Below are 17,807 nucleotides of genomic sequence, written 5' to 3' on the forward strand. Positions count from 1 at the left end.
TAAAAAGGTTGCCATCTTACAGGAGAGCAGCCATCTTAATTATCAGTTGGTAACAGCTTCCTGTCCTCCTTCCCGTTATTGGTTTCATGTTTGTTTGTCTGTGTGTTGTCTGTCACAGCTTGGTTTCCCAGCGGGCATGTGTTCGCCCAGTGGGTGTGGAGGGTGCATTGTGGATGTCCAGCGGGCTATGTAGGAGCCCAGCAGGCTGTTTGGGTGCCCATGTGTGAGCCCTGCAGGCCTGTGGACGCCCAGTGGGCGTGTGGCGGTATATGGTCCTTGTCAACCAGTGGTTGGACCGGCGGTCCATGGAAAGTGGATGGGTAGGGCTGTCCCTCCCCTAACCTCAGGTACAGTTATGGATAACGGATGTGCCCACTGAGCCAATAAACGGCTAGTGGTTAGTATTACGTCATGGAAGGCCCAAGAAAAGGCCTTGTACTGTTTTGCAGACCCTGGGTAACCCGGCTGGTTACCTCCACTATTAATAAATGAAGGGACCCATTTCCCCCCTAGTAACTTGGTGACACACAGTTCCAGGGGTACAAGAACAACTTTATTGGCCACACTTGGTGTAACGGCTACCCAGGTAGTGAGAGGGTATCAGCCGTTTTTCCCGGCAAGCTGCTGTGTAGTAATGAAGTTACTTATTCCCATCCACGAGATCCAAGAGCAGAGTCAGGCATAGCTGTTAAAAGAGCAAGGTAGTTATACAGTAAATCCCCTTCCAAGAACGAGACGAGGCTACGTTTTGAAGGGTCAAGAAGAACTACATTTTAATGTCAAGGATTCTCCTTTTATGTGATTCTGCCCATGCAAGGGAGACACCCACATAATTAGTACAGTAACCAATAACAAACAGGGTACATCCCACACATCTCCTCCCCTCAGATAAACATTTAACATGATTAACAAGCACACATTTTTACCCTAGTTTTGGATGTACCCCAAATACTTGGGGTACATTCATAAACCCAGGGGTTCGTGAGTTATGGGGTTTTAAAGTTTTGACCGACCGCACAGGCACACTAGCCGAAAATAGTTCCATAAGTTTTGGTCTTGCGGTCGGTCCTCGTTCGTGCGGTGAAAAGTCACGAAAATCTTGCCATCCGTGGATATCTTGATGGTCGCTACAATCCCTGTATGTGGTATAGTCTATCTACCGAACGGCAGGACGGTCGGTAGTTTCAGCACGAATTTACGGTGTTATGGAGGTCTCAGCGGTGTTCGCCTACTCGAGTGTCCGATTTTAGTTCCAGACACTCGATGGCAAATCACCGCTGTTCGTGAACTAAGATGGCCGCGAACACGTGTAAAAGTCCCGAAATGGCGGCCACCCAGGAACTGAAACAAAGAGTTTGTGCGTTTCTCATATGGATTGTATGTGCCGATCCGGGAGGTAAAATACCACATAATTGAATAGCAGGGTGGTCCGGTGTTCAGTAGTTTGCATTCGTATTTATGCATGCTGAGTCTCTACCGTATGAGTCGCATAAATAAACGAACGCTGGTTAAAGTCCCGAACTGTGATGAAGAATAATCCACACGAACCAGGTAAGCATATTCCATTATATCCATGGTCTCTGTTGCTGTATATGTACCTGGTTAGTTTTTAAAGGGCCGGTAGCAATAATTATTCCCAGGCAAAAGGTAGGGTTCTGTTACACTTGGCTTTGTACTTTCCCCATGCAAGGAGTGGATCACACATGAAGACAATGTCCCCTCCCAGGGTCCTTCCTCTCCCAGAGGTCATGTAATGGAACCGGAACCCCTGTCCCTTTGTCCCCTGTTCCCGCCACTCCGTGTCCCCTCCCACTCCCAGGAGTACCCTGACGGAAACAGAACTCCATTCCCTTTGTCCCCTGTTTCCTCCACTTAGTGTCCCCTCCAAGGGCCCCCCCCCCCCTCCCAGGGGTCTTCTTCCCAGACGTCTCTGTATCTGGGCGGTCATAGCGTGGGAAACTTCCCACCTCTTTACCGCCCAGTGACAGAGAGCCGGCCAACCTCCGCCATTGTCCCCAAAGAATGTCCCCACCAACCTCAGGGACCCCCAGAATGGTAAGCGTCACGAACAGCCACCATTCACAGGGTCCCTGTGTGAAACCTAACAAGGGAAGTTTCTCCTTTCGGAACGCGAATGCTCCCCCTGTCTGTACGAACGGTGGCCACCCAGAGGAGCACTCATTAATTACTTCCCTTGCGGTTTCACACTATGTTGCGAGTTGCCTACATTCTAATTGATTGGTGTGAACATTCCAATGGGTGTCAGGGGGGTCCTCGTTTGGGAACCGAACGAGGTGGAAAGCAATCCGCGAATACTCCCCCTCGGTGGCGTTCGTTTAACAAATGGGCTGCCACCCAGGGGAGGCACGCGCCGAGGCTTCCCGTGCGGTTTGAGGTTTTGACACCTTGTCACAAGGTGTGAATGTTCTGCATCAATATTCTAAATGAGGTTTTGTGGTGGTCCCCGTTCGGGAGGTGAATGTAGTCCATTTGTTGCAGCACTCCCAAACAGGGAGCAGGCAGCTCACACGTACACATGTGAAATAAGATAAGGAAAATACACAAAAGTGATGCTAAAACAGTAACACACATCACAGAACAACCCGGTCAATTCACAATACTGGTTGGAACGAGGAGGGAGGGGGCAGCTGCCATAAGTTACGTTTGGTTGGCAAGGTGGTACTCAGTGACGTATATACAGTATTTACTGAGTAACTATGTATATAGTGTTTATGTTGAAGTTTTAATATTTATATATTTATAATAAAGGTGTGGCCTATTTACTCCAAAGCAAGTCTGTGGTGTTTCATTTCGAGAAAAAATGGCTGGGTATCAATGGTAAAAGTTATTTGCCCATACACAATTACCCTCCACCTACACACAAGTACCTACAGGATGATTGGTCTGAGTTACTCCCTGCTGCTGAATTTGCCATTAACTCCCGCAAGAGCGAATCCACACAACTTTCCTCAACTATGGATTTCATGCTTCATCTCTACCAGATATTCCTATAGCAAATCCCATTCCAGACCTCCAAGCTCACGTTACCCAACTCCAACAGGGATTCCTGAAAGCACAAAGCATTTTGCAGCAAATTCAAGTACAATATAAAAGAAAAGCTGACCAACACAGATCACCTGCTTCAACATACCGGATAGGTTATAAAGTTTGTGTCTCTACCAAACATCTGCGGACTACCCTGCCTTCCAAAAAAATAGGTCCTACGTATATTGGTCCATTTACAATCACGTCCATTATCCATTATCAACCCAGTCGCTGTCAAGTTACAGTTACCTACCCAATATAAGAGACATCCTGTGTATCAAGTTTCTCTATTAAAACCATGGAGACCATACCCCTTTGTAAGACATACCACACATCCACCTCCTCCTGTCATTATTGAAGCACAAGAGGAATATGAGTTCCAGAAAATTCTTGACTCCATAATTAAAAGAGGGAGACTCAAATGTTTATTACACTGCAAAGGTTACGGCCCAAAAGAGCATTCTTGGGTGCCTGCTACAAATGTTCATGCCCCAACTTTGATAAAAAATTTCCATAGACTACATCCTACCAAACCTGTTCTTGGGCGCTTATGTGGTCAGCACAGCACACAGGGAGGATTTGGCGTGTCCTGCTCACTTCCCGGACGCCATGTGTCTCTCGACATTCCGGGAGTGAGAGACACGCTCCACCTACCTCCCGGTCGCCAGTTGTTTCCGCCACTCCGCGGAGGCACGCCATAAGCACTAGGCTCCCTGTCCCCGCTCCAGTTTCCCTAAACCTCGTACAAGGGAAAGAGCACAGACTCTGCCTGTCCGCCAGCGTGTCTCTCCTCCGGCTGACGGACCAAGTAAAATATGTACCATGACCCTCACACTGCCCCAGGATTTCATCATGTTGACAAAACACTGTGGGGTCCATGCTGGTTTACCTGAAAGCAGTGTGGGGAACAATGACTTTCAGCTACCAATGGACACAGCATCCCGCCCACATAGGAGGGTATGGACACCCAGTTACCCAGAGGGGCTTTCCTCTTACATAGGCCCTTAGACCTCTCCTCATGGGAGGGCTCCCATTCCCTTTTCCCCTATATAAGCACAGACCAACCTAGGGTTTGTGCTCAGTTGTTTTGTTGCTCCCTTGGAGTACAGAGCCAGATCCTGACTCAAGTGAGTTAATTACCCGCACCGGTGGAATTCCCTTGTACTAACTCTTGTCTGCCTGGAACCTACTTTGATTAACCTTTTAATTCCGTGACTGTGCCCAAATACATCTCTGCATATCGAGCCCATTCACCCCAAACCCATGACAGGAGTTGAACAATGCGTTAGCCATACCTCCTCAGTTCCGTCATTAAAAGGAATAGTGATGCTATATATCTGGAATAGTAAAATAGCATCTTTATAACAAAAAGCCCCATATAAAGAAATAATCAAAGAAATAATATATATACCTTGACTGTAAGAATTGGAACTCCAGTTTCCCTTTCAAACAAGGCATCTCTTACATTTAAGAATAAAAAGGTATAAACAATATACCAGCAAGTGGAGCGCTATAATGAATATTAATATAAATAATGAGGGGGTATACTCACCCCTCCAACATAGTGATGCAATGTGTCCAAATGTACATACAAAGTAAAACAACAAAAAGAGAGAATATAGTGCAGATGGTTTACAAAAATAAAAAATGAATAATAGTAGCAATTGGTTGAAACCACTCACGTGGGTTGGAGCCTATAAGCTATTGGCTCCGTAAGTGACTCCTTTTTGCTCTTGAGGCAGCAACACACCCCTTTATCCCAAACGATGTTCTCCCGAAGATATGGAACAAGCAGAGAGAGAGAACCTCATAGGTGGTATTGTACAGATAGTGTATACAAAATAGTGAGATAGTAATTGTTATGCTCACCTTAGAGCCTTGAATTCCTGGCTCTGAGGTTTGTTGGCAATATGCTAATTTATTGGGATAGCATTCCCCACATAGTGTTCCTGGAGGCTAGAAAGGACTATATGGACTGATATAAAAAAATAACGATTTATTGTAGAGATAAAAAATAATAAAAACAATATTAAGACTTCTCAAAAGCATATAAGCTAAAAGGTAGAAAGTCCAAGTATAAAAGTCCAAAACTCCAGCTAAACGCGTTTCACTCTTGTATGAGCTTCCTCAGTAGCTACTGAGGAAGCTCATACAAGAGTGAAACGCGTTTAGCTGGAGTTTTGGACTTTTATACTTGGACTTTCTACCTTTTAGCTTATATGCTTTTGAGAAGTCTTAATATTGTTTTTATTATTTTTTATCTCTACAATAAATCGTTATTTTTTTATATCAGTCCATATAGTCCTTTCTAGCCTCCAGGAACACTATGTGGGGAATGCTATCCCAATAAATTAGCATATTGCCAACAAACCTCAGAGCCAGGAATTCAAGGCTCTGTCTAAGGTGAGCATAACAATTACTATCTCACTATTTTGTATACACTATCTGTACAATACCACCTATGAGGTTCTCTCTCTCTGCTTGTTCCATATCTTCGGGAGAACATCGTTTGGGATAAAGGGGTGTGTTGCTGCCTCAAGAGCAAAAAGGAGTCACTTACGGAGCCAATAGCTTATAGGCTCCAACCCACGTGAGTGGTTTCAACCAATTGCTACTATTATTCATTTTTTATTTTTGTAAACCATCTGCACTATATTCTCTCTTTTTGTTGTTTTACTTTGTATGTACATTTGGACACATTGTATCACTATGTTGGAGGGGTGAGTATACCCCCTCATTATTTATATTAATATTCATTATAGCGCTCCACTTGCTGGTATATTGTTTATACCTTTTTATTCTTATATTTTGCACTTTATTGTGGATTAAGGTATTCCACTTTTTGTGTTGAGCTGCTTTTATTCAGGCACTTTAGTATATCACTCACTATCTCAGTAAGGGATAGTTATTGTTTTGTCTGTGTATCTCTTACATTTAGTTAAGCAAATCCTTGACATATAATAGCTATTGGATTCTATTGGAATATAGAATAAAGAAATATAATATTGGGTTTTTAATTATAATTCAATTCACCCCTCAATTCATGAAAATGTAGTGAAATAACTATATAAATATATACGTTTTAGGCATCTAGGTGGGAGAGCTCTCTCATGATTCATAGCTTGTTTGTCCACTTACTAACGGCGCAAGATATGATGTTATATCACAGCAGAGATAAATACCAGCCCCCCCACAGCAGATATAGAATGCAGGGCCAAGGGAAGCAAGCTAATAAATCAAGCTCTACCGAACCATCGCTTATATATTTGGTTTGATAAAAGAGAACCTAATGCCACATGTTAGTCAAATGTATAATTACATCACAAAGGGAGAGACAGACAGACAATCGATGATGGATAAACAGTTAGAAAACTTTGATGCAAATACATACCCCAAGCAGAAGATATCCAATAGATAATCTTAACGATTAGTGAAATTATGAAAAGGGCAGAAAACAGTAACATCCATGGGTTTGTCTGTTCATAAACTGAAAGAAGAATTGAGATGTTAATAAAACAAAGATATAAAATACAGCCTTACGTACAGCATTGGAGGTAATACATAAGATATGTTGCACATGAAATCTGCAGCAAACTCAGTCAATAGTAAAACAGTAGACCTCGGAGAGAACGGACAGAGCTCTGTCACTCCCATCCACCTCAGGCAGCAGCTAAGCTAGAGGCAAGAGAGGGATACTGACCCTGACTCTCTGCTCCTGTCTGTGTTAGTGGAAGTGTGTTAATATGTTTCTGTGCAGTGTTCATTCTGTCAACTAACTATTTAAGTCAAATTTTGGTCGACTAACATTTTTGAGATTTAGTCTACTAAAAGTAGACTAAAACTAAAACAATTCAAATGACGAAAATACGACTAAAACTGAGATGGCATTTTAGTCAAAAGACTATGACTAAAACTAAATTGAAATTTGCCGCCAAAATTAACAATGCACAGAGGGGCCGTGGGAGGGGCACAAGAGACAGACCAGGGCTTGGGAGAGAGACACACAGAGGGGCTAGGAGGACACTAAGAGACACAGAGGGGCTGTGGGAGGGGCAAAAGAGACAGACCAGGGCTTGGGGGAGAGACACACAGAGGGGCTAGGAGGACACAAAGAGACACAGAGGGGCTGGGGCAAAAGAGACAGAAAGAGGCTTTAACTAAACCAATACGTTTTAGTTGTGTTGACTAAAACCTACTGGAGATTTAGTCCACTAAAACAATTCAGCTGACTAAAATGAAAAAAATATTTGATGCCAAAATGAACACTGTTTCTTTGTGTTAGTGTGAGCTAGAGTATAAGTGTGTCAGTGTGAGTGTGTGTACCATTGCAAGTTACAGCAGCAGAACAATGCAGCCTCACCAGGGCATGCAGACTAGGAGACCCATGTACTTATGGCCACCTAAAGAGCAGGTCTGATTAGTGACACAGTCAGGCTCTGTGGCCTTTTAAGAGCGCAAGTAACAGGCCTGGAGAAAGACCTGCCATTGCACTCAGCCTTCTCCACTTTGAGCCATTGCAGATGCCCTCAGTCCGGTTAATCCTGCTCTGGAGTTGGAGCCACATTCTGGGCACTGGACGATTGGCGCTAAGGTATGTTGTCATTCGGCACTTGTAGAGGAGAGGTAGTCATTCAAGTAATCAGCTTTAGGCAAAAGTCTTCAAAGAATCCGTCAGGTGTAGACAGAGTTGAAGATTTTTCCCTGTAGGGATCGCAAGAGCTTGTGGTTTCTGACATTTTATGTAACGCTGTGTTCTCTGCCTATACTAGCGGCAGCGCAGCATTGCTCTAGTGCAGCGAGGCTCCTCCAAAGTGCAAACCGGGATCATCCCTGGTGATCCCAGTTCAAAGAGGGGTGACAGGTTTCTGATGGCCCCCTGCCATGGCAAGAAGCTCCACATCAGCCTGGGGGTAGACCGCCTTCTCCACCGGAATGGGCAGTTAGGCCACAGATGCCAAGACACAGTGAAATAAAGATAGTACCTGATTGTTGTCATCAGATGAGGTGTGCCATTCCAATAAATAAAACAAGGAGTGTACATAGAACAATATCGGACCTCTGAAAAGTATAAGCATGCATATGGACTCAGTACTTGGTTTGGGCCCCTTTTGCAGCAATTACTGCCTCAATGCGGCGTGACATGGAAGCTATCAGCCTGTGGCACTGCTGGGGTGTTATGGAAGACCAGGATGCTTCAATAGCGGCCTTCAGCTCTTCTGCATTGTTTGGTCCATATGCATGCTTATACTTTTCAGAGGTCCGATATTGCTCTCTGTACACTCCTTGTTTTATTGATTGCATGTAATATTCTAATTTACTGAGAGTGTGGATTTGGGGTTTTCATGAGCTGTAAGCCATAATCATCGCACTTATGACAAATCACGGCTTGAGCTATCTTGCTTTGCATATAATGCGTCTATCTCATATATTAGTTTCCCCTTTTACGTTGCATTATTGAAATAAATGAACTTTTGCACGATATTCAAATTTTTCGAGTATCACCTGTAATATAAGAACATTTTTAAATACATTATGAAAAAAGAGGTTCAAAAAATCTTAAAAAATACTAACAATGTCCTGAAGGAGGCAGTCTGTAGTCTATTATAATTAGCTGCAGTGTAAACTAACTTTCAAAGCAGGCAGGGTAAAGAAGTAACTTATAGGGATCACTGTAGTCAATACTGACTAATGATATAACGCATATAATAAGATAACGCAAGTATAAAGGTTCAGATAAATGTGGAGTAACAATAGTGATCTAACAGTAAGGGTCTCCTTTATACTTAAACCACAAAAAAAAACCCTAGGTTAATGAATCAAAGATAAAGTATTTAAGTAAAGTCAATAATCTCGCCAATCTCCATGAGTTGCTATCTTATCCCTCAATATTTGCCAGTCTGCATCTGAAAGTGTAAAAGATAGTACAGAATCAAAAACAGAAAGTAGTGAAACCAGTCATTGGTCACGTACAGTGTAGCAGCACTCGACACGCATTTCCCCCGGGGCTCCGGGATCATCACGAATGCTTTTCTTGACCATGCACATCCCTACCGTGAAGGGAAATAGGTACTGTCTAAGCAGAGAGATAATAACAATATCCTTACCGTAGACGGAACTAAAGAATGCTCCACACATGCTGAAGATCCCCAGATATAAGTCCGTGGGTACGATGGCTTCACTTATCACATCTCCGTTTTGGTTCTCTGTTGAAACTGAAACAGCCAGAAAACTAATTCTGAATAACTCACATATGTTGGAACCACAGATCACAATGGATCCAATGTAAACCCAAATGTTATATCTCATATTGTCATTATGTTCCCACTGACTTTACATTGTCACTAGTTACCCAGCAATCCAAGTGAGGAGAGATCACTCACCCTAAGACCGTTTTCACATTAGCTCCGCATCTATTCATACTTCCTATGGTTGATTTACATTTGACTTATTTCTAATTTATAATACAGGTTCAAGCCCGATATATGCTATAGTGGGACGGCTGTAATATTCCTGTTCTCTTTATGTCACAGTTAAAGCATCGATAGTTTACCTCTACTTAAGGAGTCCTCATTCTCCTGTTTTTTTCCCATGTTTTCATAGCAAGCAAACACACGACACAAGAGGATCATCCACAGCATTAGCAGGGTCCCAATGGTGACACAAACACAAAAGCAGTGGAAAGTGAATGCTGTAGATTGAGACACAATTATTAAGATAATAATATGTTGTACACAGACAGCCTAGCGAGCACCTTCTTTCTGGGGTAACCATAGGCACTCCAGATGTTCAGCATTTCCCATAATGTTATAATAGAAATTATGCTGACAAAGAATTGTGGGAGATGTAGTCCACAGCATCTGGAGTGCCAAAGGATGCCTACCCATGGTTAAACTGTTAGCACCTTAGTTACATAACACATCATATATTAATACACAGCATTGATGGGGAAAAACTCTATATCTAAACAAAGACACAGGTCAATCATTTAAGACGTGCTGCAAACCTTAGTTTAAACGTAAAATCTTGCACTGTTTTGTCTTATCCCAGCGTAACAATTGGAAACCACTTCAGGCTGTTTGTTCTTTTTGTTTTTTATTTCCTTTGGATCAACAGCAACAGGTGTGCATGCAAGGTTTAATGTGATGGACACGTATTTACAGTTTACCATTTATACTCAATGTAACTCGGAATCTCCTGTATCAGACTCTGCTAGTGGTGTACACTGACCAGTCACATCATTAAAACCACTGACAGGTAAAGTGAATAACATTGATTATATTGTTACAATGGCACCTGTCAAGGGATGCGATATAGTGGACAACAAGTGAACAACCAGTTCTTGAATTTCATATGACATTGACAAGGGCCAAATAGTGATGGCTAGATGACTGGGTCAGAGCATCTCCAAAACAGCAAGTCTTGTGCAGTGTTCCTGGTATGCAGTGGTTAATAAGGAAGGACAACTGGCGAACCTCTGTCAGGATCATGGGTGCCCAAAGTTCACTGATGCACTTTGGGAGTGAAGGCTAGCCCATCTTGTCTGATGACACAAGAGCTACTGCAGCTCAAATTCCAAAAACACTGTAATGCTGTTCTGATATAAAGGTGCCAGAACGCACAGTGCATCACAGTTTGCTGTGTAAGAGGCAGAGTGCCCATAATGGCCCCTGTCCACTGCCAAAAGCACCTTCAATGGGGACATGAGCATCAGAACTGGACTATGGAGCAATAAAAGAAGGTTTCCTGGTCTGATGAATCACATTTTCTTTTAGATCAGGTGAATGGCCAAGTACTTGTGCATTATTTACTTGGGAAAAAGATAGCAGAATGCACTATGGGAAGAAGGTAGGCTGGTGAAGGCAATGTTATGCTCTGGGCAATGTTCTGCTGGGAAACCTTGGGTCCTGGCATTCATGTGGATGTTACTTTGACACGTACCACCTACCTAGAGATTGTTGCAGACCTCTTACACTGCTTCATGGCAATGGTGTTCCCTGATGGCAGTGGCCTCTTTCAGTAGGATAATGCACCCCGACACACTGCAGAAATAGTTCAGGAATGGTTTGAGTAACATTACGAAGAGTTCAAGGTGTTACCTTGGCCTCAAAATTCCCCAGATCCCAATCCGATTGATCACCTGTGGGATGTGCTGGAACAACAAATCCGACCTTGCAACTTGCAGGACATAACCCATAAGGACAGTGGGTGTGCTATGCCGTCCTTGGGGACCCGGCTCTAAACGCCGGAGGGAGGGGCAGAATAGCACGTCCCTGCTGTCCTATGTACGTTAGGGTGACTCCCCTGGCATCCCAGGGAGTCCCCCTGCTTCCAAACCGGCCCTCCTGGGCCATGTGATCACCTCGCGATCACATGGACGGCATAGCTGTCCAAGGCAGTGCCAGCAGGGGGTGTGCCTGTAATGACAGGTACTCCCCCTGCTGCCTGAAAAATTTAATATAAAAGATTTTAAAACAGTTTAAAATAAAATATATACTTAAATCTGACGGGAGTGCTTGATGAAATGCCTGAAAATTTTAAATGAGACAAACTGTCAGCAGCTCTGTTACATATGCCTGGAACATGGAAACAATACAGGAAGAAATTATGACAAGCCGCCAACCAAGTGAGTTTCCTCAGAAATCTCATGATTGTAAGGGATTTGGAACGACCTTTGTTGATGATGTGACAGGTTGCCTGGTTATCTGAGTAACAACGTACTGGCATGTTTGCCCATAAATGACCCCATGCTACGGCAGCCGCCACGTTGGGATAGATCTCAAAGAGAGCTGAGGTAGTGGAAAAACCCTCCAAATCCTGAACTGCTGTAGGCCAGCTGCCCCAAAGCCATTCGTTCCCAAAAATTGCTGCAAAACCTGTGGTAGATGCCACATCTGACCAAATGGTAGGTGATGAGTCAGTCAATTGAGGAAGGAACATACTTTTACCATTCCAAGTGGTTAAAAATTTCTTCCACATGTGTAAGTCTGCCGTAGCTTGAGTATCTAAGGACAACCTCTGTGTGTCGTGTAGGAAGAGTGGAAAAAGATACAAAAGTCGTGATATGAAGGAGCGGCCTTGAGGTATGATACGCATGGCAAAATTTAGTGAACCCAGCAGGGACTGTAGATCTTTGCAAGTACCGAGCTGAAGGTAGTGGTTGATGTAGGTAAGAATGTTTTCTATCTAGTCGTGTGGCAGGCTTGCTTGCATTGTGGTTGAGTCTAACTGAATACCCAGGAATGTGATAATCGTGTCTGGCCCCTCCGTTTTCTTAGGGGAGATTGGGACACCTAGCTGCTCGAAAAGCTTGGTGGTAGCTTTGAGGCTACTGGGAGGGGAAGTATTGTCCTCGACCAGTAAGAAATCATCCAGGTAATGTAATACAGTAGGGCATCTGGCTATGTTCAATAGTAACCAGCACAATGCTTCGGCAAATGCGTCGAAAATAGCTGGGCTACTTTTGGACCCAAAAGTTAAACGGGAGAAAAAATAGTAGTTCCCGGACCACTTGATGCCATGCAGGTGCCACAGTGTGGGGTGGATTGGCAGCAATTTAAAGGCATTAGTAATATATAATATCGGTCTTACTAAGCCATGCTCCGACCCCTGCTTGTATGATAGCTGTAATGGTGTTATCTATGGTGGTGTATTGCAGGGAGAATTCTTCTGAGTGTATGAGGGAATTAAGACTGGGGTTAGCCGATGAGTGTGGTGCAGATAGGTCAATGATGAGTCAATGATGAGTCTCTGTTTAAGGGAAGATTTCCCTGTGACTACCAATGGGGTTAGTGCGCCATTCTTTGAACGGAGGAGCCTTGAAAGGCCCCAATAAGAAACCCTCAGCAACTTCTTGGGCTATGAGAGTGTCAACAGCTGTGGGGTTGTGTTGTGTGGATTGTAGATTAGGGCATTCCAGAATCCCGGACGGTATGTGTAGAATACCCATGTGGAAGCCTTCTGTTAAACCAGAGATAAGAAAGTCTACCAAGTGTTTAGACGGGTGATGTGACAGAAATGCTGTAAATACTGCAATATTAACGGACGTTAGGTAAGGCTTAGACAGATATGCAATAATCTGCAACCGCTATAATTAGACCCAACATTGAAATTATTACATATCTGGGACTTGCCCAGAAACTTGACAGAAATTTGTTGTATGTGCCGTAGAGGAGCAGTATGCACAAGCCGGTGTTCTTAGACCTGCAAAGTGTCTGCAAAATATGACGGTATCAATTCTTCCCCAGTTGGATCTTGTTCAATACTGGGAGAAGGCTCCAGACACTTCTGCAGAAAAAGACCTATGGTAGTCATAAAATGCTAATCCACCATATTTGTTGCCCAGGTCTACCAGCTTGTGCATATAAAGATCAAACTCCTGTCGTCTATTGGGATAGACCGCACAGATGACATCCTGGTAAATTCCAAAGGCCAGTACAAACTCGGGAATAGTCAGTTTCCTGTTTAGGCGGGCGTCCCTAGATCTGACAACAACAGACACATCATCATAAGCATAATTCTTATTCTCCACAATATCCTGGGAGGCAATCAGCAGAGAAGCCAGGTTGACGTCTTTACCTTCCAGTAGATCTCTTTTTATTTGCTCAGGGATCATATTAGCAGGGCTAACTTCCTGGTCATTCTGGGTGATGGCTGGAACAACTAATAGCAAGTCGGCTGGTGCTTGTGAAGCAGCAGCGGGTGGCCCTGCTAGAGTAAGGGCCATGGTGACAGACTCAAGTTTCTCCAGCCTGGAGTTGACCTTGCTCATGGACGCCATGAGTGATGACAACATGGCATCCATGTTGTTAGTGGAAGTACGTAGCAGTTTGAAAAGTTCTGCTTTCCTTGCTGTAGCGGGGTAGGGGATTTGCCGTCTCCTCAATACCGTAGTTATACAAGGGATCATCCAGGATCTGATCGATGCTGGACTAGTTACCTCTCCTCCTTGTGATAGCTCTAGCCGGAGTGCTAGGCAGGGAGAAATCCTCTACCCCTTCTTGAGACATACTAAAAACAAAACAATTAATTAGTGTATGAAAACCACCAAGATCGTACTGGCAGGCTAGCTAAGTCGGATGGCGAAACATTACACTTGTTTGGTGACAGGTGAGGCCCTACTAGTTGCCAAGTGGCTTGAGAGGCTCTATCTATGCGTTGGCGCAAGGGGATTTGAGGTCACCCGTCGTAGTGGCAGGATTGTAGGCCTCTCGGTGACTGTAACACAGAAAAACAGGGAAAGGGAGTGACAGGTGAGGCCCTCTCTATGCGACATGCGAGGCGACTAGCTCATGTGTGGCCCGATGAGTGTTTGCCTCCGAACGTTGAGGCGGGGTGTTGGCCTCCCTTTTGCCCCCTCCTAGTTTAAATACATCCTAGCAAAACCTCTGAACTGCTCACTGAGAACATTTGTTCCCTTTTGAGAAAGATGTAAATCATCTTTTTTGTACAGTTTATTTCCATTCCAAACAGAGCTACCATGAGAAATAAAGCCATATTTTATATATTATTAAATTAAATTATGTTTCATACCTAGATATTTGGTGTTAGATGAAATCCCTGTTTCCCCTGAATAAAATGATATATAATAAGGGGGGGGGGGGGGGTGCACGTAATATGAAAGAGGCGAATTACGCCGGAACAGCCATATAGCGCAAACTCCAGTTTTCGTTTACTTTTTGTTCACAATGTGTGCATTTGGCTCAGTCCTTAAGGGGTTAAAGTATCTGCTGCTAATGTCTTAGCGCCAGATATCACAGGACACATTCAAGGGTCTTGTGGAGTCCATGTCAATACATCAGAGTGCTTTGGCAGCACAAGGGGAACCTACACAATGTTTATCGGGTGGCTTTAATGTTGTGGCTGATCAGTGTAGATGCATTTTTCTTATTCCTGGACATGGTTTTATATAAAGAAGGGTGATTGATATTGTACCTTGAGGCTGAAATTGAACCGCAGAGGAGGTCTTTTGGCTGACTTCATTTCTCAGCTCACAAGTATAAGAGCCAGAGGATTGGTGCTGCCTTTGTTGAACCAATAAGACATTCCCTTTCTCCATTATATTCTCATTTATTTTTACCCCGTTTTTAAAAAAAGCTACACCGCCTCCAGATCCAATGCAATGAAGTCCTAACTGGCAGGTTTCACCACCCACGTACTCCATCTGCAGGACAGGCTGCTCCACTGGGTCTGCAATAGAAATACACAGGTTTACAAATATCCATCACAAATCAATGTATTCTTTTTATGGTTTTCATTATATATATATATATATATTTTGTTTTTTATGTAAAACATGAAATGCATGTGATTTCTGTGGGTTCAATGTATTTATCACCCAGCCATTCCCATTTTGTATCCCCTTGTGTTTTTTTTTTTTTTTTATTGAAAGTGCTTTTACTGTATCCGCAGTGCATTAGAGTTCATCTAGTAAGCTGGAAGGCCTACTGCATCACGTTGGCCATTTGTTTTTCTGCAAAGCTGCATCTTCGATAGAAAGTGTTGAAATGAATCTGAACAAGTCTGGGCCTTGTGTCATCTGATATGTGTAGTGAGCAGCTATGGTTACAGTATAGTGGAAATGAAAAAGTGACCCATATCATAGATTTCCAGGGTTTGGTTTGGTATGGAGGGACGGTGGCCTGCAGTTACATGCTAAAACCCAGAAGCAGCTACATAGTGTCCCGTAAAATGTGCAACCAACAAGAGAAACTGAAAGTGGAGACAGAGCTCCTTGAAACTGCTCATACAAGGTACCTAGGTCAAGGCAGCCGACTTGGTATCCGAATAAGAGGAACGGTCAAGGCTCAGTTAGTTATAGATCTAGGTATAAGGGACCGAGTGCTAAGGGGAGGAGAAGAATGGAACCAGGGATGAAACAAGAGGTTGAAATTCTATACACATGACAGCTCTGAGGAAAAATCTGATTTATTTCTATATGTAAAGAAATGTATTTTTAAATATCAGTAGGAATGCTCAGATGATATTTTGTTGTAGGTTGAATAGTAGGAGGTTATAAAAGTACAGGGGGTACATAATTCACTGTATGGCTACTCTGGTCAGGATGTGCTACCTGCGGTTAACTTGCTCAAGTTTAAATGGTAGATTTAGGAGGCATAGCATAGTGTAGCATGTCAGTTGTCAATGCCACCTTGTACCTTTTTAAAAAAACAATTTTTATTGAATAATGTCACAATGATTTGACTACTGTTCCCTTTGAATATTTTGAAAGTACCATTGTTTTATGGGTATCAGGATTTTCTGTGAATGTGAGAGAAGATGGTATTTCCCGGGACTTACCAATCACAGTGATCTTAGTCGTAATTCTAATCTCATGATTCACCAGATGTACATAGGTCCCACTGTCTGCCTTCGTCACATTTTCAAGCTTGAAGGAGCCGTTGGGGAAAAGAAATCCACGGTTTTCGTACTTAACATGCAGAAGTGTTCCTGCGTGGTACTGAACCACCCAGTCAGGGTTCCCATTCATCCTTTTTAGCTCATGGTATGTTTTATTGCTGAGATTCACTCCTGGAATGATCACTGATGTCCCCGTCTCCCCATATAGGTCATGTACTTTGGGCTGAGTTTTAGCAGCTAAATAAAAAATAAAAAAAATGGACCATTAGAAGAATAATTTGAAGCATTGTATATCGCTTAATACAGTTGTAATAAAAATTATTCAACCCACATTTAAACCCAGATTTATTTACAGTCACTATTTACAGACGTTCAGCTGTTTGCAATGAACAAATCAAGCAAAAGCGATGGAAATAGCTCAACACAATGAATGCCTCATTTCAGTGGTTTCCCGAAATTCAACTGAAAATGCAGCTTATAATGACTTCTCCAGTCTTATTCAACCCTTTCATGGCAAGCATCTTCAGTCCTAAGTAGAGCAAACATTTGCTGTTATGACCTGCTGCAAATGAGACGCATAGCAGCTTCTGGCAGTGTTCCTGAGGAATCGTAGCCCATTTCTCATGAGCAATGGCCTCCAATTCAGTAATATTCTTGAGTTTGTGTGAGGAAACAGCCTTCTTCAAATCCCATTAGAGATTTTCTATGAGGTTCAAGCCAGGTGACTGATGGCCATGGTAGAATATTCCATGACTTTTTCTGCAACAAAGCCTTGGTGGAATTTGAGGTATGCTTGGGATCCTTGTCTTGTTGGAAGGACCAATGGTACCCAAGCTTCAGCTTCCTCACAGACGGCATGACGTGTTCTCCTAGGATTTCCTGATACTTCAATGAATCCATCTTGCATTGCACACGGTGCAGGTTTCCAGTGCCAGAGGATGCAAAGCAGCCCCTGGGCATCACTGAGCAACCACCATGGTTATCTGTAAGCACAGTGTTCCTTTCAAAGTATGCTTTAGTCTTCTAACTCCAGACATACCGCTGATCCATCAGCCGAAAAGTTTTATTTTATTGCTTCATAGCTTTTGTCCAATTACTTTAGGTCCCTTGAAAAAAAGGGAGCTGCCTATTAAAGAGCTGTATTTCCTAAACCCTTCATCCAATTTGGATGTGAATACACTCAAACTGAAGCTGAGAGACTACTTTAAACCCACAGTCAATATTTAACTGTAACTTGAATCTATGTTGGCAAATTGCCGAAATAACAAAACTCGTGTCAGTGTCCAAATATTTCCGGACCTAACTATAAACATGCTAAAAATTGTGAATAGTAAAATCATGGGCAGACTAATTGTGCTCAATGAACTCTGCCAGATATTTTTTATTTTCACATCCATTCTGTTTCT

The 17,807-nt window shown here is 43.1% G+C and overlaps 1 protein-coding gene across 2 annotated transcripts in view; it reads right to left on the reverse strand.

Moving 5' to 3' along the window:
- Positions 1–17,807, reverse strand: part of LOC134615280 (uncharacterized) — a 58,127-nt gene that overhangs the window by 20,005 nt on the left and 20,315 nt on the right. For both annotated transcript variants that reach the window (XM_063459774.1, XM_063459775.1), the window contains exons 2-6: positions 16,342–16,638; positions 14,977–15,231; positions 9,596–9,733; positions 9,150–9,257; positions 6,437–6,532 (exon numbers count right to left, since the gene is read on the reverse strand). In XM_063459774.1, the coding sequence (XP_063315844.1) occupies positions 6,437–6,532; positions 9,150–9,257; positions 9,596–9,733; positions 14,977–15,231; positions 16,342–16,638 (894 nt within the window). The remainder of the gene's footprint in view (positions 1–6,436; positions 6,533–9,149; positions 9,258–9,595; positions 9,734–14,976; positions 15,232–16,341; positions 16,639–17,807) is intronic.

This window comes from Pelobates fuscus, chromosome 6 (genome assembly GCF_036172605.1).
Source record: "Pelobates fuscus isolate aPelFus1 chromosome 6, aPelFus1.pri, whole genome shotgun sequence".
In the NCBI taxonomy this organism is placed as follows: domain Eukaryota; kingdom Metazoa; phylum Chordata; class Amphibia; order Anura; family Pelobatidae; genus Pelobates; species Pelobates fuscus.